The 21,655-nt window shown below is 32.3% G+C and overlaps 2 protein-coding genes across 2 annotated transcripts in view; one reads left to right on the top strand and one right to left on the bottom strand.

The window, feature by feature from the left end:
• Positions 1-456: 456 nt before the first annotated feature.
• LOC111002787 (2-oxoisovalerate dehydrogenase subunit beta, mitochondrial) lies at positions 457-5,374 on the bottom strand. Its single transcript, XM_022273004.2, has 8 exons — positions 5,098-5,374; positions 4,599-4,735; positions 3,713-3,856; positions 3,316-3,471; positions 2,584-2,755; positions 2,040-2,185; positions 1,620-1,706; positions 457-974 (listed from the first exon to the last, which is right to left on the bottom strand). The coding sequence occupies exons 1-8, from the start codon at positions 5,219-5,221 to the stop codon at positions 834-836; spliced, it is 1,107 nt and encodes a 368-aa protein (XP_022128696.2). The 5' UTR covers positions 5,222-5,374; the 3' UTR covers positions 457-833.
• A 7,982-nt stretch (positions 5,375-13,356) lies between these two features.
• Positions 13,357-21,655, top strand: part of LOC111002785 (terminal nucleotidyltransferase 5C) — a 143,011-nt gene continuing 134,712 nt past the window's right edge. Inside the window, exon 1 of the mRNA XM_022273002.2 lies at positions 13,357-13,558. The gene's annotated coding sequence lies outside the window, so the exon portion shown is untranslated. The remainder of the gene's footprint in view (positions 13,559-21,655) is intronic.

Here is a 21,655-nt window from a genome sequence, read left to right as displayed (position 1 = left end):
GGCTCACATTTGTTATTTGAATTTACTGTTTTGGAACAATTATTATAATTTCGTTGTTAGGGTATAATTTTAATTTCTCATTTTTATAAGTTTTGTATTTTTATTTTCAGCATATATTGTGTTGCGAGTGCCACAATATTGGCGTGTGTTAATTTGTAAGGTTGACATTAATATTTTCTTTAAGTACCTACTCTTACTAATTCTTAGTGTAACATTTTATGGATTGATTTTTACTTTTAATAAATAATAATTAGAATTATTGTTTTTATTTTATCTACTTTGCTTTTCTAAACAGATAGAAGTTATTATCTTAACGCAAGTCAAAAGGTTGACGACTGGTTAAAATATGCCTTTCTCTGGAATAGATTTTTATGTATGTTCAAAATTATAGCATTCACTCATTAAAGACTAGTCTAAATAAAAGCACCTAAATTGGTTATAATATTTATTAAAGATTCTCAAGCTTATAATTAATATTTATACATCAGAATTTGCATTAAAAAATTAACATTGCCAAGTACCCAGTAAGCTTACAATGTAATAATAAGAAATAGCCTTTACTTCTAAATAGTAAATACCAAACCCGCATTCGAAGTAGTTCTCCAACCGCACTTAGCTGATACTAAACGCTACAATTACATGGCAAGTATGCAGTATTCATATATTCTTGACACGACAGACTAAATTTATTTATTACAATAGCAATATAATTTTTATCAACAATCCGAATTATTTCTTACGCCCCTAATGCAACTCAAATACATTCCTCTGCTTCTGGATCTATTAACTGTTCATGAAAATATCTACTAATATGTACAGCAACTCAAAGAAATTTAATAATTAAGCAGCTTCTCCAATGCGCCGAGACAGCGCATCTTGTCGGGAAGATAGAAAGGCTCGAAAACGTGGGGGAAGGGCGCGTCCCATCCTGTCACTCGAGCCACTGGGGCTTCCAGGTGCAGGAAACATTCCGACTGGAACACCAATTTATAGTGTTACAAACTTAAAAGGAAAACTTTTCACAAAATGCCAATGGATCACTAAATCCAAAATACACACAAACCGATAATTCGGTATCTTACCCACTGACTCTAGACTCTCATTTGCTTAAGCGATCTACTGATTCTCCAGGGTTTAAACATGTAAATATCAGGGTTAAAAAACGAATATAATTGAAATAAGTTTGAATATGGCGTCGGCAAACCACAAAGATGTTTTTTCCAAAATTAAATGAAAATCAACAAGTTCAATAATATTGTGAATTTGGCTGTGACTGACTCATGAAATTTAATTTTTAAAGAAATATTTATTAAGCTTGTTGGCTGCGAAATATATTATAATAATAAAAAAATTATTTCACAGGAAATACATATATCTAAATTACACTAGTTAGGTATATACACAAAAATAGTCAGGTTTATCTGACGGTGAATTAGATGTATTTCAGCATACAGAGCCTAACCCCTTAATATTATAACAGACAAAAAATATATCATCAAGTATTTATATTTATAGTTTGTTTTATATAAATTATGCTATTATCGTATCACGTACCGACTAATTTTTTTTTTAATTTTATGAATATAATTAGTATCCGAGACCGAAAATATATAATATACCTGTACAGTAGCAGCCAATTCAGCGCCAAATCCACTTGTCAAAGGAGCTTCGTGAGCCACCAGACATCTGCCCGTTTTCTTCACGGACTGAAACGGAATAATAAAAGAAATCCTTTTTATCCATCTTTCTTAAAGATTTACTGAAAAAGCATTTATTTAGAATTACATCTACTCCTTTAAATCACATTTATATAGTTTCGGCATAGTTATATTTACCGTAACATATATAATTATATAGAATAAAAACTAAATTTACAAAATTTCATCTAATTGTTACAATTTAATTTGTCTGTATTTTTATATTAGAACATAATTTTTATATTAGAATAATTGATTTATACTCGAATATTATTTAAAAAGTGTGGTGATAGAAACACACTAAAATAGTGTTAGTAAGGAATAATGAATATAGACACTTACATTACAAACGGTTTCTTCATCCCAAGGTAGTATAGACATTAGGTCGATGACCTCGCAGCTGATTCCTAAAGTCTCTTGTGCCATTTGGGCCACTTCTAGAAGTACATGCACTTGGGTGCCCCAGCCTATTAGGGTTGCTGCATCACCTATTCAATAAATATTATCATTATTTCACTGCTAAACATACACTTTCGTATCAGTGATATACTGCACCATATGGGCAAATCTTTCTCACGATTTTGTTATTAAGTACTGTACGGCCAAGGATATACATTTTTCTCACTCAGGGTCCATTAAATTAATTAATTATTCGGCATATATATTCTGTTGTTGTATGCAAGTGGTTAATATATACTAAAGCTAAAATTCTATATTATTTAGAGCACACCGATGATACAGGAACCATACAAGTAGATCGATAATTTAAAAAATTAGTTGAATGTGTTATTCTTAATTCATACAATGCCGGAATTGGCTGAGCAATTAATAAGGCAAAGTTTTACCCACTTGTTATAATCAGTGAAAAATTAAAAGTAGTACCAGCCTTCTCTTAAAACTTGTGCTTTTCCCAGAGGTATTTCGTAGCTGTCCGTGGGCACTTCTTCGGCGGCGGCTCGGTACAAGATCTTCGGTTCCAGAAATATACAAGGATCTCTCTCCTTGAGGCATGCTAAGAGGAGGCCTTTTGCTGAAATTGGTCCTCTGGGGACTACCACCTACGATTGTTTGCAAAACTGTTTGTAACTGGTATTTACGCAATAAACCATAAAGAAAAGATATACGATGTAATGTTTAATGAAAAGAATAAATGGTAAGTAACTTTGTATATTTGGTAAATAACAGTAGAGATATCGCAGCCAAATAGCTTAATTAGCCGTTCAGTTAAAAAGCCTAGTCTGTTTCTTATTTCTACTAAATTTTCACATATTATTTATTTCTTTTAAATTTTAACATCTTTATTTCTACTAAATTTTCACATATTATTTATTTCTATTAAATTTTTACATCTTATTTTTCTCTATCTTTCTTATTTTTACTGAATTTTAACTCTATCGTACGAATGGCGTAAGCTACGACTAACATCTTTCACGCCGTTAACTAGTTGGCTGCGATATTTAGAAAAGTTTTGTTTCACTATGTAGAATTATTTGTATGTCGATTTGCAATGGAAAATAGTTAATTTTTACATTTAAATTTGGTCTCATAGTATCAATCTATGACAAAGTGAAATACCCAATAAATATTGATACATAGTGCTTAGTAATGTCCTTAATACCTTAAGGCCAGGTGCATGAGAAAAGTAGGCTTCAGGACTCTGTGAGTGGTACAAGCCCCCGTGCCCCACAGCCCCACAGGGAGCTCGGACCGTTAGACCACCACAGTCAAACTGGCCTCCAGAGCGGTACCTACACTTTGCTGCTTCGTTAACTAGCTAGAAGAAATATGATATTGAACATACACCAACAAAAATTTGTAATATAAAATATCTTTGATTGAGACTTTTTTTTATAGAACAGGGGGCAAATGGGCAGGAGGTTCACCTGATGTTAAGTGATACCGCCGCCCATGGACACTCCCAATGCCAGAGGGCTCGCGAGTGCGTTGTCGGCTGCTTCACTTCTGAAAATCACTTACAAAAACAGGAACTTAATACAAAGTGTTTAGAATCTTACTTGATCGAAAGCTGGGAAAATGTAATCAGCAAATTGTATTTCAGCAATAGCTGTGGCACCTGCTGTAGCCAATCCAATCCCAAAGCCAGCTATACCTTGCTCACATAGCGGTGTGTTGAATACTCTATCATTGCCATATTTTTCCTGAAATGATATACAGTATATGGAATGTGAATCTATGTATTAGATAATTAGATTATAGTGTTAACATATTTTAGTATCCGTTTCAATTATATTAAAGGAAAGAACTAGACAAGTAGATAGATATACCAACCTTACTACGTATATTGTTATAGGAATCTTGGAATGAAATAATGAAACTGGTATATGCATACAATGCAACACATTTTTTACAAGGCATTCTTATTGGGATTGCACTATGTATACATAGTACCACACATACATAAACTAACATTTATTAGAATAAATAACAAATAAAATTTATAAATCTATTTTCATATAACATCTTATGTATAGATGTTACCCTCTGAATTTTATTCTTATTTGATAATATTTTGTGAAGTGATATGTCATTCCAGTTAAGGCTCCAATGCTAATCATTGTTTAAATCTACATTTTAAGTTCTATTTACATAAATAATATATAATGTTTTGAAAAAGTTTTAAATTTCAGTATAATTTTACAGGAAAAGAATAATAGAACTATGTCATTAAAAATTTAATGTACATATAAATAACAGTTATGTTAATGCCAAATTCAGAATTAATAATCAACATATATTTACCATTCATTAATTTTCTTATGTAACAATGTCAGTAACATAATGTCAGCCTCTTTTTATTCAAATATTATTGTGATCTGATAGTAATGTAACAATGTAATTGAGCTTTTTCTGTTTTTTACCATATAAACAAGTTTTTAATACCTGAAGACCAAGGGCACATCTGAAGACTCCCCCAAAGGCTACATCCTCACCAAACAAAACTGCACTTGAATCTGTCTTTAAAGTAATATCCATGGCATTATTAATTGCCTGCATCATATTCATTTTTGTTGTATCACCTGAAAAAATATCTTATTAAGTAATAATATATTTAAAGCATCAAACAGCACAAATCAGCCGTATCAGTCTGTAGCTAGTTTATTTAGGTGCCATATACATTCAACTTGTGTAACATTTAAAATATTTCTCATATTTATAATAAATAATAATTAAATATAATTATCTAATAAATCAGCAGTAGAAAATTGTGTGAAAAGCAAAAATAATTTATGTAAGGTAAATTGGAAATCATGTCAAAATCTTATAGAGATATTTTTAACTTGGTGTTAAAAATATCATAAGTAAACAGTTTTCAATTGGCAACTGATTAAATATTAAACAATTTTTAATTAACCTCACTGAAAAGTAAATTTTCACTCACCTTCTATAGGCTTATGATCATCCGGGAAAAATGTGAAATGTGAAGACATTCTTTTCATAAAATGGTTCACATTTTTGAACAAATATCTTGAAACAAATATTTTTTGTTTTACTATTCCGTTCATTTTGTTTAATACGTGCCAGCGACCACTGTATTAGAATTGAATGGAGTGAATAAATTAAAGAAAACATCTTATCTACAATTGTAATTATAATGAGCGTAACCGATAACCAGCTACTAACTGATAGCGCATGAAAAAAAGTTTTGTTTATTTAATATTCTATAAAACCTTGAAAGATGTGGGTATTTTAATACAAAATAATAATACTTAATTAAACAGTCAAACGATATCAATGTAATAAAATGACTACGTAATATATTGTAACTGAGATATATTAATAAACTCTCATTTGTAAGTTAAAAATACATATAATAAATTATACAAACAATATATTATATAATATTCATTGTATAGTTAAATAATAAATTTACAACTCCAGACAATTGAGTTTTGACAGTTGACAGTTGATTGGAAATTTGTGTTCAGCTGTCAGTTGTGAACTATTATTAAATGTCGACTGCCAGTGTTTACAGATAGATCTACCGATTATCTACAGTTCAGATAAAAATACTATTGTTAAAACTTACATTAGTTGCATCTATGGCACAATAATATTATTTAAATGAAATAGTATAAAAACTTAAACTCTATTATCAAGTTTTTATACTGGATTATTTGACTAAGCAGTTCATCTAAATATGATTTTTACCTTACATGTTTAATACACATGATACTCTGAACACTTTTCATTTTAAACAAATAACTGTTTATTATGAACTAAATCCTGTCTTTATCATTTTACAACTATCTATGCAAATTCGGTTAATCATAATTCCATCTGAATTAGGGTTTAGTTAGAATTATGGGTAATAAAGTTTGGCCGTCGTGTAGGTAACATATTTAAAAGTTAAAACGCTTCCATTTGTGTGTTTTTTTATGAAATGAAAAGGTGTAATAATGTGCAGCCGGCATTACATTACATTGCTTATAAGTAGTATCAAGATTTGATGAGGATGAAACTATTAATGTGTTATTCACGAAAACGATTTGTGATTGGTCAACAGCATCTTTAGTCGAATACGCGTAATGCGTCCATTGATATGAATATTTTATATTAAGTCACAATCGAACGCAACGTTACATCCTTCGTTAACCTAACCTGTCAGACGATATCTCAAAAACATGTGTCTGATCAACGGAACAAAATATATTTGACGCACCATTAGAATTTGCAGGTTAACATGTTCAAAATATAATTTTGTACTCTATTCATTAATCTATCTGCAGCATACATTGCCATTTTATAGATTAAACAATTAAAAGCGATATTTATACAATACGCAGCAATTATATTGTCAGTAATCACAAAATATAACCCTAAGCTTCGAGAGTGGGGAATGGGAGCGTGTTGACGCTGAACTCAGAATATCCTAATCAAGAACTTCGTAGGGTTCAGGTAAGGCAAGTACTTTCTTTTACATAAGATTCTAAAGACCGTCTTTTTAAGTTACTTGTATTGAAACCCTTTAAACCATTTTATAAATTCGTCAATAAATATAGTTTATCCAATAGTTAGCTTAGTAAAAGATTGGCGGAAACCAAATCAATTAGTTTTAAACGGTACTAATTTCCAACATCCGGAATACCTGTTCACAAATTGCGCATAAAATTTTATTGTTATCATTGTTTTTACGTTTTTGGCGCATAATTGACTCCGATGTCCATAAAAGTTTACGAATTTATATGAAACAAGTGAAAATCGACCTTAGCGAGCTATGTTTCTGTTTGATCTGTCAGATCTTTTACATCATATACTAGCATTTTGTAATAAATTGACTTGTATCTGGACGTCAATAAAGAAATATCAATCCTAAATGTACAAGCTTAAATATACGCCAAGCAGACCTTGTATCGTCCATCTTATTGACTTAAAACTTTCATAAAATATATTTAATCTGTGCAGCGGCTAATATTAAAGGAGTTTAATGACCTAGTATCTAGAGAGGTATAATAAGAACTACAGATAGATATTTTTTACATAAGAGCACACCGGTGGTGAACATTTAAACGATGTGAAAAGCACAAAATGTGAATGTTGTACCTATATGTAATAAACTATCACAAATAAATCAAAGTATGTATTCTGTAAAAAGTTCTGTCGTCAATATTAATTTACGTATACAACTAAATTGTCTTTCGATTTTTGGGCTAAAATTCAGAGTTGAAAGCAAAGACTAGATTGTCTTTCACGAGTTTTACTGTTTCATTTTTGACATACGGAGGTGACACATATCGGTAGGAATCATGAGAGGACTGAAGAATCATGCGCCAATTTTGACGTGACAACGTTTAAAAGAACGACGAACACCGGCTGCACGCACGAAGAATCTATCTCTCTACCACTTGAATACTTAAGTATCCAATCATTTTATCAATGTTTTTTATGACGTTGTCAAGCTAAACTATTGTCCGTAAATCGGTTACAGACAACCACTTTATCGACGAGAATTGCACGCTAAACCACTCCTAAAATAATAATCACATTTATACTTTGTTTTGTGGAATAGCAGGGCCGGAATTTTAATTGTTTATCGGAGTATACATATACGCAATGACTCAAGAGATAATTACAAAACCGCAAATTGTTGAACCCGATACAAAGCGAAAATCTCAACTCTTTAATTACTTTAGACAAACTTTAACAATAACTTCTGCGAAACGATTTAAAGTTAATCATTGAAAGGAAATTTAAAATTATTTCCACGCTTTAATAAGAAACTAAAGACGCAGTTAAGGATGGGTATATTACATACTATTTAAATCAATTCCAGCTCCAGTAAAACCCTGATTAAAAAAAACCTTAAATATTGAGTTTTTGTATCGGGCTATAATTTCGAAATGTCGTACAAAGGAGGTCGCGATGGCTATCACTATTGCAAGTTACAGAGTATTGGGACTGACCGGTTCGACCATAATATCGGCTAAACTTTATTGAGACTGGCCATGAGAGATAGAACTGTGCAGAACGGTGTTAGCAAACGCCCTGTGACACTTCTTCCATAACTCTCATTGTATGTTGAGGGGGATTTATACGGGTCGAGTAAAACATCAAGCATCTCAGGGACAAAGGGGAAGTCAGTGATTCATCCATCTCCTGCCACCTTTCCGGTCCAGTCCGGTGTTTGATGCGGCCTTTAGGAGCTATCCGAGGTGATTTAAGTGTGTATTGCTCACCCGTTTCTCTGTGTAACATAATGCGGCCTCCCTAGGCTGCTTTAGTGCAGGGAATGGGTAAATGTTCAATATATGCCATAGCCAACTAGATTAAGTAGGCGTTGAATCAACAGCCTATCATCGGCTGGCTAATGATTAGTTCATTCGTACCATGTGAAATAACCAGGCTGAAATAATATGTGATATAAGAAATTCTTTATTTATTTTGTTTAAAATGTAACATAATTGTGTTCTTAAACTTACTTACAAACATTGAAAATATCATGTAATTATGTGTTTGATGATGTTATATTGATAGTTTGGCGTAGGTGGCAGAACGTGGAACAAAATTAAAATGAACAGATAAGTAATGTAACGTCATTGATACAAGTCATTTGCCTAGCTGTTTGATTAAATGGCTGAATATCAGTCAGTCCGGCGCTATTTAGGGATTAGGCTGTTGATTAAACGGCTAATTAATCTATGACATATACCATTTAAGGGCTTCTATTTGCTAGTGAGTTACAATTATTTAAAAAATAAAGTTTATGATATTAAATTAACAATATTCTATTTGTAGTTCAAATAATATTTGACTTATTATTATTATTATTATTATGTATATTAAGCACTTGCAGCTCAATAAGCTGATTCGTGCGTATTTTGAAATTTGGAGAAAGTATCCAATCTTTTTAAAAAAAAAGTTCAACGATGGTGCACTGATTACACTTTCCGGAAGCCGCGATAGGCTACTACCGAGTTTGGGAGAAAGTTCTTTAGCGAATTTGTGTAATGTTGGGTGGTCTAAAGTTTCAAAGAACTACCCCTCAAATGTGTATTTTCACTTAAAATAAAGAGCTCAATTCCTGAAACATTATCGTGACCGTTACTTCCTAAATTAGTAAGGTCAAGCGCTTTCAGACGCTCATTATATAGATTGTTCCTGATTGACCTCATCATTTTTGTGGCTTTTCTTTGAACCCTTTCAAGCATACTAATATCCTTTATGAAATAAGGATCCCAAATGCTTTCTTGGTGAAAGGCATTTGAACTTGCTCGCTCTACGCCCTTGACTTGCGAACTGGTAGTAAATGTAAATTTACAATTAATTTAATTTTTTGACGTTCATAAGTGTACTTGTTTGCCTAGATGAATAAAGATACTTTGATTTGATTTAAAAATGATTTTCTTACTAAATAGAACATGGAATTAGCATTTTTAAACGGTTTTATTTAGCTCACCCCGTTTGTTTTATTCTTTTTTCTTGGGTCAAATTTAATAATTCAAATTTCACCCTCTTCCTGTCAACCGATTAATTTGAAATTTTGTATACACTTTGAATTTTGGTGACAATACAATTATGTTTATTCATTATCATTATAAATTCAAGAAGGCCGCCGCTACTAAATGGCGGATAACGTAGGTTTTATCAATCCCATCAATATGAGTATCAAATGAAAGGGCTCAACAAGCAGAATACAATATACTATAAATAACGGGCAAGAAACCTTGCAATAATGAATCATTTAATGAATTAAACAGAATGCGAAATAAAAACTAAAAACTAGAAAATAAAAAGAGGTAAAAAACTTTTTAAGTTAAACGGTTGTATGTTAAAGATACATTGCAATCTTTAAGATAAATGTACTAAAAACCAAAAAATAATAAAATAGATACAGTCGTGGGAATTATAAACATATGCATAGACTAGACTAAAATAAAATAGTGGGGCACGTCAATTGTCTACAAATTATCGACTTAATGTGCGATAGAAGAATCGTTTAATTCGTCGTTAAAATAGGCAGTTGGCCCGCAGACGGTGAGGAAATTACTTACTATTTTCTTGTTCATGGAAATTCCCCACGGTTTTATTTTAGTCTAGTCCATGCATATGTTTATAATTCCCACGACTGTATCTATTTTATTATTTTTTGGTTTTTAGTACATTTATCTTAAACATTGCAATGTATGTTTAACATAAAACCGTTTAACTTAAAAAGTTTTTTTACCTCTTTTTATTTATGGTATGACATTTCCATTTCAAATCATAACTGATAGTAACACTTGAAGATAGGTAAGCATATTATGTTTATATTCCACCTGTATATGTCCCTATGCCCCTAACACTGCGGAGTCAGCTGTTACATACTTTTACTTTCGCGACGGGCGTTGACTCCTTGAACGAGTTCAATTAAGTAGATACTATTTTTACAAAGTTATAGGTAACATAATGTACACTTATGAACGTCAAAAAAAGAAATATACATTAAATGCTTCTAATTTTACATTTACTGCCAGTTCTCAAATCAAGGGCGTAGAACGGAAGAGAAGGACTGGCAATAAACTCTTTTTAAACGGCAAATTTTTTCTTTTAATACTTGTATATATATTTTAAAGATTATGTTTAAAAGAAAAAAAAACACGTTAAGTAGTATTAATACAAAAAAAAAGTCTCTTTCTATGGGCGCATTAAACATTCGCTTGAATGGTGAAGGAAAACATCGTGAGGAAACCGGCTTGCCTTAGACCCAAAAAGTCGACGGCGTGTTTCAGGCATAGGAGACTGCCCACCACTTGCGTATTAGATTGAGACCTAAAAAAAGATTGTAGTGCCACTGATTTATTTTACTTACTTATCTATCAAACGGATATTTATTTATTTACAGCTAGTTCTTCGAAAAGCCTTTCGCAAATTTTTTTTTTCTATTTTGGCCATCTCAGGATCTAAACCACATTGCTCCCGCTACCTGTTTTATATGGTCCTTTTCATCTGCTTTCCTCTCTTTTCATTACCACTTTGAAGGTTCCACATTAGCTTCTTTTTTCTACTTACAAGCAGAAATAAATTCTTTGGAATCAAAATCCGCCTTTGACCTTTATTCAATTTGCACTTCATATCTTATTGAATCCCTTCAATGAATTTAACGTCACTTCTTTGAGTCAATAAACGCAATACACGGTTATAAATGAAGCTTTATGGAGAAGAGCTGGGGTCTGAATTGGAAAATATTTAATAGTGAACGGAATTGGCGTTTAAATCTGTAAAAGAAGTTTTATTTCTGTAAGGATTTCCTGGAATATTCATTAAGTCACGGTAATTAGTTTATGAAAGAAGTTTAGGAATGTTTGTCGTCTCCAGAATGCTGATGGGTACTCGTTTTTGTATGCGTTTCGCACTGCCCATTTGCCGTTTCATAAGTCTATAAATAGAAAGTCATTAAATGTATCCATTTTGAATATATATATTATTTGAATGACCCAAAATTCTCAATAACTAGTACGCTATCAGCTCTGAGCCTTACTCGTCACGGCAGGCGGCTATTTGCATATGGATTTATCGTGTTGCCTCAACAGACATGCTTTTCCAATAAAATATCGAGATATTTGACGCCATTTTTTCGTTTGATATCATAATTCACTTATTACATCCACTGAATAGCAAGATTTTTCTTTGAAAAGGTTTCAATTGGAACTATTTCTGTCTGCAATATGTCTGTTCCGTACTGTTGTAAATTCCACCTCAACGGAATCTAATTACTTTAATATAACTTATTTCTCGGACAGTTATTTTTATTTGAAGTTGCTCATATAACAGACAAATATTTATTTATTTATTAAAGCAGCAGCACATATCCATATTATAAAAGAAAACCCTTGGACAATATTTAAAGCCATAACAGACTTTACTGGTAAATAAAATATAATATGAAACAGTAGAAATACATCTACATTAATTGACAAAAAACAAAGAAAACTGAAACGACGACAATTAACATTGAATTAAAATTCTAAAAAAAAAATTGAAACTATTACTATACAAAGTTAAAGCTTCTTCAATTTCCTAGCATCCTCTTTGGTAATGTGGAAATATTTACATCTTCAATTGTAATAGAAACAATTTGGCTAAAGATTTTTAATTAAAGAAAATTTTAAAGCTATAGACCGCTTTTGACGTATTTGTTTTCTCCCAAAATTCCAATAATTTTCCCTAATGGCAACCTCTCCCTGATCTAATACCCCGAAGTACAGCGTCACGACCTCAATTTAGGTGTCTATAGCGTCGGCGTCGCAATGAATATTCAAACAGTCCATAATTAAAACTCATCCCACATTTCATTCACTGTCATTCAAGGATGTTCTCGTATTCAGACAACAGACCAGTACGTACGTCGTACCAACGTCTTCGTAGCAAAGATTTTTCAGGATATTTTAGGACTTCTCTTGAAATTTTTACGCTGCCTCCTAAAAGCTGCATGTAAAGAAAATATTTAGTTTTGATGACATGAAAATAATTCGAAAGACATTTAATTTTTTTTGAACTAAACTAACTGTTTTGAAGCACTAAGCTAGGTGTTATCCTATGACGGACAGAAAGCTATGTTCGTTGATACATTGTCTGAAACAACAGAATATACATAAATTATTCTTATATTTATATTAACAATATATATTTTTGAGCCGTCTGAAGGTAGTAGTAAAAAAAATATTGTATATGAATTGTTACATATATATATCGTATAGTATAGAGTGTCTCGGAAAACTTACGAAGAAAACGCCAATTTATTTATTATATACCTATTGCATAAGTAATGTGTAAAATTAATGGTTACTGAAAGAACTTTTGCCTTTATAAAATCGCAAAGTAGGTGATGAGTACGAAATGTACCGCGCCGAATGTAATATTCTATTACGTCTACCAAGTAACCTTTGTTATTTAGAGCAATAAATATTTCAACGTATTGTGAAGTGGATTTAGATGTCTTTTGCGTCGTTGCTGAATCATTTCCACTTGCTACAGGCTTATTCAGCTATAACCGCACCCGAATCGTGACATCGATTAGACGCAAACGGTGCACAGTAATCGAGTAATACTATTACGAAACTATAAAATATTGTGGAGCTAAGTTACGTACATAGGTATTTTAAGTTGCGATTGTTGAGTGGCTAAGTCGCCAGCGGCGCGAGTGCGCCACTTGACGACATTCACATTTAGTAACGCGCCAACCGCCGCGCGGAACATACGTGTTTCGGTTTATGGCCTGAGACCGGTACACCTGTGCCTGTGCCCGTGTATCCATCGGTAACACGTAAACATAGTTGTCACGTCGTTTGGACAAGTGCAGCCAAGTGGGATTGGAAGCGGTCGCCGCGTGTTGAACGCTCCCGAGTGACAGTTGCATTCTGCAGGTGCTTGCTTCTTTATTAATTGAAAAGTGATTGTAATATGGTCACGGCCGCGGCTCACATGTCCGGCCCAGTTTTCACGATCGTTGCCTCCGTCTTAGAATTCCACTAGTTGCTTTGTTTGGTACAGAGAACAGCGTATCTAACTACACTTGTTGATTCGCTAGCAACCCTTTTGATGTTTTATTCGACGCGTCACGATTCATCTCGTTCGGTTTTCTAGATGCTCGTCGGATCAACTTTCCAATGATTTTCTTTAGCGTTGCGTTACAATTTTATTCGCATACATAACTAGCGACACCTTGCATTGCCAGTCAGGCCGAATATTTGCGGCTAATTGTCGTTTGGCAATTTTTAAATTATCTTTATCGCTGACATAAAGAATAATGTGTGCTATTTATTATACACAAGTAATGAAAATGCAATAAATTATAATAATTATGGCTATTCAGCGATAACATGAAAACTATGTAATAGTTTAAAAACAGCATATATTATAATTCTAAATTAGTCAATTAAGAATGCCAGTTCTAGGTCAAAGGAATAAGGACCCTAATTTCTTCCTCAGGCTGTCTGTCGTACACAGGAACCTTTTTGAAACTATGTAAATTTCACGACAAAGTAAATAATTAATATTTGAAAAAAAGAACGTTTTTTTTACATATTTTTAATTTTATTTATGTACAAATCTTGAATAAATCCACAAATATTCTGATTCAGGACTAGTGTTTGTGGTAAATTATCGCCTTGAATTACATGGTTTTTATACTGATTAAAATATAGTTTGATCGGACCTTTAAATAATAAACACAACATTAATTGTTTACAATTTTCATATTTTCTGGTAATAACGGGTAAACTGTTTCTGAAATGAATCTGACAGGATGACAATGGCACACAATGGAATTTCACCCTTGAAAGGAGCGCGACATTTTTAAAATAAAATTCTCTATTGTAGATATTGTAATAAGAATTCTAGCACAATTCAGTTAACGTGGGCATATGAAAATCGTTCTCACGCAATATTGCCTTCTTGATTTCATTTTAGATCAAATTCCAGGCTTCCACAGTTTTTATTTTGTAATACTAAATAGGTTCTTGTTATATGTTTAAGGGTACTTTTGATTCCCTATGATACATTCATTTTCCGCCGTCGCACTTTTTGGCTTCGCAAGCTCTAAATTTAAATTACCTTAGATAAGTCTCATCAACAATTAAAAAAAACAATTCTACAGTCACCCACTTCTTAATAAAAAAAATGTTTACGGGGATGTAAATTATTCTCAATATGTTCTTACTATATTTTTGCATAAATTTGTGTGGTTCTATGTGTGTGTTTCATTAGTAATAATTGTTATGTTGAATAGGTCAGCGCATCTTAACTTTGACTTTTTAAGATAACATTCAAAACTGGCACAAATTGAGAAGCAATTTTAGAATCTAAAACGGTTCTTGTGAACTAAAATCATGTTCACGTGCTTATAACAAATAAATATTATATGTTAAACAAAAGTTAAATTGAACTTTGCATACCTCGAAGGTCCTTATTACAATTCCCGGCTAAAAATAATTTATTCTCGTGGGAACTGATAGGAAATTTTAAACAAAAATATATTTATATTAAAAGTTTTTTTAAATATAAGTTTAATTATAGTTATTTTTTTTTAATAACAGGGAGCAAACGGGGAGGAGGCTCACCTGATGTTTAGGGATACCGCCGCACATGGACACTCTCAATGCCTGAGGGCTCGCGTGTGTGAGTGCGTTGCCGGCCTTTTAAGAATTGTACGCTCTTTTCTTGAAGGACCCTAAGTTGAATTGGTTGGCTTAGTTCAGCGTGCGATTCCGATCCCTGAGGCTTGAACCCCGGCTGTGCAGCAATGGTCTTGCTTTCTATGGGCGCATTTAACATGAGCTCGAATGGTGAAGAATAACATCGTGAGGAAATCGAGATGGCCTAGACCCAAGAAGTGAACTGCGTGTGTCAGGCACTGGAGGCTGATCACCTACTTGCCTTTTAGAATGATACATAACAGTGAAACAGAAATCTGAGGCTCAGACATAAAGAGGTTGTGGCGCCACTCAATTTTTATTATATTTATATTAAATGCTCGCAAATTAAATTTTGTTTCATGTTAGTTGTAATTAAATAGGAGACGAGTTGTATTACAACGAATAGATTCAACACAGGAATATCTCATAACATTTATTGTAGACAATGTTATGACTTCATTGATAGGCAGATATATTAAATCCAAACAATTTTTGAAGTGAAACTTCTATGGCGAAAATTTATTGGCGTTGGGAAAAAAATTACCGTCACATTTTCGGTTACGCGCCACATTTATCCGTTACTCGCCATGTTTTTCTTGTCTGTACCCTGGTTGATTCGAAGATATAAGCCATTAATAACAAAAGTATATATAATAACAATAACTATAATAGTGATAATTCCATTACAATAAGTGAATTTCTGAAATGAACTTAGTAGTAATAAAGTAAAATAAAATAATTGTATTATTTGTATTAATGTAAATGATAATAAAAGCCTTTTGTTAAGATTTATCTAATTTCATTTAATTTAACCAATTACTGTACTGTTGCATACAGTAGATCATAAAAATAAGGTCAAAAAAAAAAAAAACAAAAGTTTCACTTTTTACGAGTGTACACTAGTACACGCACACTTTTTTTTTAAATACAAGCAAGTTCAAACAAGTTTTTACTTAATTTGAATAAACATTTAAGATTATATTAGCTTTTACCATAAATTCCAAAATTGACTTAATATATTACATCGCCTTCAAAAAGAGAGTAAAAGTAAAAAGGCTAAAGATTAATTTCCAGTCGGTGCCAAGATCTGCTAATGAGATGGACAAATTCTTTAATTATTAATTAGAAGGACTTCAAACATGTTTGTCATAGTAATAATATTTGAGGAAATTTGCAAGAATTATCGAAGTATGTCAGTGTATACAATGGCAGGTAATTTATAAGTTAATTTTAATATCTAATAATGTCTCGTATCCGGTCTTTAAAAACTGCCGTCTGTAGATTGAGTAATAGAAGAAAATTGTACGGAATACCTACATATTAGATCATTACAACTCTAAAACGCTCGGTAAATAAGCAGTTCAGAGTTACTAGTTACCTACATTTATGATTATTAAGGGATAGTTTATGATTGTGAATTAATTAAAAAGTTACATTAAAACACTTTATTTATTTATTTTCACTACACATATATAAAAGAGCAGTGCTGGCCTATCCCTGAGAACGAAGGTTCGAACCCGAAATTCCACCCGTATCACCTCGACGTCCGCCGTTCCACAACTGCGCGTTTTTCCAGGCAGTTTTTGCCGCGCACCACCACTCTGTGGAACCAGCTGCCAACTGAAGTATTTCCGAACCAATTCGACTTAGGGTCCTTCAAGAAAAGAGCGTACCAATTCTTAAAAGGCCGGCAACGCACTCGCGAGCCTTCTGGCATTGAGGGTGTCCATGGGCGGCGGTATCACTTAACAGGTGAGCCTCCTGCCCGTTTGCCCCCTGTTCTATAAAAAAAAAAAACCCTGGCTGTCCATCAATGACTATGTGCGCATTTAACATTTGCTCGAACTGCGAAAGAAAACCTCGTGAGAAAACCGATTTGCCTTAGACCCAAAAATTCGACAGCTTGTGTCAGACATAGTGTGATATTATCCTATTAGTATTTCCTGTTAGATTGACAAATAATCATGAAACGGATTCTTTTCGAAATCTGAGGCTCTAAAAAAAAAGATTACACCACGGATTTTTTTTAAAGTATACATTATCAAAACGGAAATTAAGGTTTTGCTAATATTTAATCTAGATTTAATTTGGCTTTTCTAATCACACCTGCACAAGTAATTTGTTTAATTATTAAAACTTGCTAATACAGCAAAGGTCTACAAGGAAGTAGTAACATCTAAAACCCAAATCGTCGACGTGTCCCAGAGAGCTGACCTATACAGAAAATAGATCTAGGCGTCAGATTCAGAAACCTGAGGCCCCTGTTATTTTTTCCTTGAAAAAGTATCAAGGGAATATTTGAGGCAGGCTTATAAATATTGTTTGTTAAATCGCAAATAAGCAAAGCGAGATAGCGGTAATGTATCAATATAGATTGTATACTAATGCGTATGCGAACACGTCATCATTAAAATTGTTTTATGAGGACATTGAAGATGTGCAATCTAATTCAATCCATTAATACAATTTATTCGTTTAACATTCGTGCATTTGACTTAGGTTTAATCGAGATAATACTGAGTTATAGCTGACATTACGGCTAACGAATTCGAGCAAAAAAACTGACAAAGCTGTCAGAAGAAGGTTTGGCGTAATTATGTGTTTTCTGGCTGTACTATTGAGTAATAAACACGGGTATTTATTGTATAGCGTCTGTAATGAGAAGAAATTTCATAAAAAACTTTTATACATACACCACGAGATATATATCAATAGAAGTATGGTTTTATCATCAGGTTTTTTCTTTCCGAAAACGAGTTCCAGTTCTGTTTTTATTTTAATACATTTTATTCGTTATCCTTAAAATCAAATATACAGTATTTACAACTTTCTTAACCCACGCAGTAATAATAAAAATAATTAAAAAAATATATAAAAAGAAAATTAAAACAAATTTAAAAAGTTTGGTAGGTACCTGTGGCAGCGCCCTTAACGCTGGCAGCATTTCCTCGCTGTATTGCGATACTTATTCGTTGAGCGAGAAAAGCGCCGGCTCTGGGGTCATCTAACCTATATACTAGGTACAAACTAAAGCTTTAAGTAGCGCCTTTCCACTTTAACCCCACGGCCCAAGAGGCTCTTCTCCAAAGGGGACAAAATCAAAGTTGGAGGAAAAATTTAAATAAATTATTATATATTATATTAATTTACCAGAGATCTTGTATAAGGAAAGCGTATTTCTCTTCAAAAAACAAAACTAATGTTACAAATGGGTTCCTTTAAGGACTTAGAGATCCACTTTTATAGAACATGTTTAAAAAGCATGAGGAAAATGAGGCAAGACATTCGTATAATCCATAACTCTTCAGCAGTCGGCTAAAAGGCCGTTTTCCTTATATGGTTTTATGACATCAAATATTCTTTCATAATAGTCTTAGTATCGAATGATTTATGAACTAATGTTCTTGATTGACAGATGTGGGTTGTGACATTTCAGCCAATCATGTGTGGAATCTGTGGGCTAAGTTATTTCATGTATTCGTTTTTCGTTTACTCAGTTATTTTTGTTTGATTTGAACCAATTCTATTACAATATATCAAGGCCATCCCAATAGATTTTTCTGTGGTATAATAATATATTTAAGTAATGCTGTTAGAGAATTGAGCAACTAATGGCATACGTTTGCAATGCATTATTTTTTTATATTATGTTGTTTTGATAACGAATTTCTTGCTTATATTAAATGACCAAACTTTGAAATAGAATACATAATTGGTAAATTAATAACAAATGAAAAATATTATTTTAAGAAACTAATATAATAGTATACTAGTATGTGTTTTTATAGAATCTCATATCCTTATTATACCTTAAATCGCGGATTCAAGTTAATACTCATTTAACCATAGAAAAAGCATAGTTACAATTTCCGTACTTAACTATGCAATTTATATCATTAGGATAGATAAGATGTATAAATGGCGCCAAACGAAGCGGTTGTGACGACAGTTAAGAAAAATTGTAATATGCCATAGACTATACGTAGATATCGCGCGCTATCTAGCCATAACTTATATCAGATGAAGTTAAGCTGTAACATGTATTTTAAACATGTCATTCTTACTTTAAGCAATCCTGTTATAATGTCATTTTATTTCAAAATTATGAGCGTTAAAAATATCATCAACAACAAATTAAATATTACGATACGAGATTCAATTTAAACAGTTTTATTCATATTAAAAAATATACAAACAGAATTTCATCACAGATAAGATCAACCTAACCTTTATAACAAAATAAATAGACATTCACCTTTTCTCAATTTATATATTTTTGAGCAGAGGCACATTTAAAAGATCACGCAAGTGAAGAGCAAGTTTGTTACATTCCAAACTGATGCAACAATGATTTGCTGCGGATCAGAACGTCAATTCAATGATATTTGCGTGTTGCAATGGAGCCTTGATGTGTAATGTTTGAAAGCAAACTTTTTTACATTTTTTTGGTTGAGTCACTTTTGTGTGTATCGTTGAGTTTCTATGATTTTACTAGTTATATTATTATTCAATTACCTTTCAACGTATTGTTACTATACAAATACATAAAATGCTATTTTTTCGTTTCGACCAACAAATCTTAATCCATTTTGACCATCGGAGATAGACATCTTAATCCAAATATTAAAGTGCGGCAATAGCCAATCAACGGATTGTAATAGCCATCTGTCGACACAAGCTATCCATGGTAGGTCGCATCGGTGAATGTGGATAGTCCTTTGTATGAAAATGATAGTTCAACTGTGCCAATATCCTATCTTAACATTTTAACTTACACCACTTTTAAAAAATTAAAAAGCTATTTGATATTTTTTAGACATAGATATGTATATTTTAATATAATTAATACAGTTTTATTTACTTCATTTGGTTTATATTGATTAACAAATAACTCATGTAAAGAGCAAAGAGATTGCTTTCCATCCGTCGTCAAAAAAGTATTGTATTCGTAAGGTTTGGTTATTGGGATGCAGATAGGAGATCGATCGACTGTCACGGTCTGATTGAAAACAATCTGAGATTGTGGATTAATTATTGGGTTCGAGTGTTAGAGATGTACAGACTGCACAGCTCGGGTTTGTACTTCGTAAGCAAACAACGTCTGTGGTGAGAGATCGTTGAGGTATTTGCTACCGCAGCTAATAAATGGACTACCCTGACAGTTAGATAGCCTAACGATAAGCAACAAATAAAACAACTAGAATTATTTTTATATGCATTTGTCGCGTTGCTAACAAGAATGCTATTGTTACATTAATACAACCCACTGGTTTTCAAATGTACCATGATTTAGATTGTAAAATAAAAAAAACTAACATATTAAAATTCACTAAATCAACCAACATTTTTTTAATGTTAAACGTCTTGAGTGAAATAACATTAAACGCTTGTATATGTCATTTTTCTTATAATAGCAAATAAACTGTATAATTATATAATTATAAACACTCCTACTAAATCATCAGATCCTAATTTTAAAATTAAAACATGGCAAGTAATATTCACTTATATCTTTGCATAATATGTACAGTGGAAAAGTTTCGGTCGTTGGTCTCGAAGTAAACGAGTAATAAACCCACTTTTCAAACATTTTAAAATTGCAATTATCAGCGGTCACTTGTGCAAGTGTTTGCGTGTCAATTTCAATGGTTAAGTTGCTTATTTTGTGAACTGAAAGATAAACAAATTGCTTAAACATAGTTTAACATATAGCTCTAAATTTTTGTTATATTAAATGGTATAATTGTTTCAATATTTTTTATATTAATGTTTCCATATTCAACTCAAATACCTTTTTTTCTGAAGATGCGGTTCCATTACTGCTATTTGTCGTAGTATAAACATACCTATTCTTCAAAGCCCGGCAACGCATTCACAAACCCTCTGGCATTGAGTGTGATTTTAAATCAGGTGAGCCTCCTACCTGTATGCAACCTTTCTAAAAAAAATATTATGCATATCTTGAATATAGGTCCTTTGAATAAAATTAAAGAAAGCCCTTGCGTAGTGAACTAAGTATATGCTCGGCGGGTATTTAATCTGCTACAGTAGAAGGTAATTTTGATGATTATTCGTAATAATCAATAATTTGTTCGATTGCGAGTATAGCCAATATAAAATATGTGTACATTCATACACGGATGAACACAAACTCATGATTTATGCAAGAAACATTTGCGTGTTGGCTGCTTTCGATACCATAATTTAATGTTCATGTGCAAAACAAAGATATTCACTAATAAAAAATACATATAGCATATCATGTCCGCGAAACAATTTTTTGTTGGTCAAAAATATAGAAAAATCTGCGTTATTTGAGAGCAGGCA

Source organism: Pieris rapae, chromosome 7 (assembly GCF_905147795.1).
Source record: "Pieris rapae chromosome 7, ilPieRapa1.1, whole genome shotgun sequence".
In the NCBI taxonomy this organism is placed as follows: Eukaryota; Metazoa; Arthropoda; class Insecta; order Lepidoptera; family Pieridae; genus Pieris; species Pieris rapae.
This window is presented reverse-complemented; position numbering and strand designations above follow the sequence as displayed.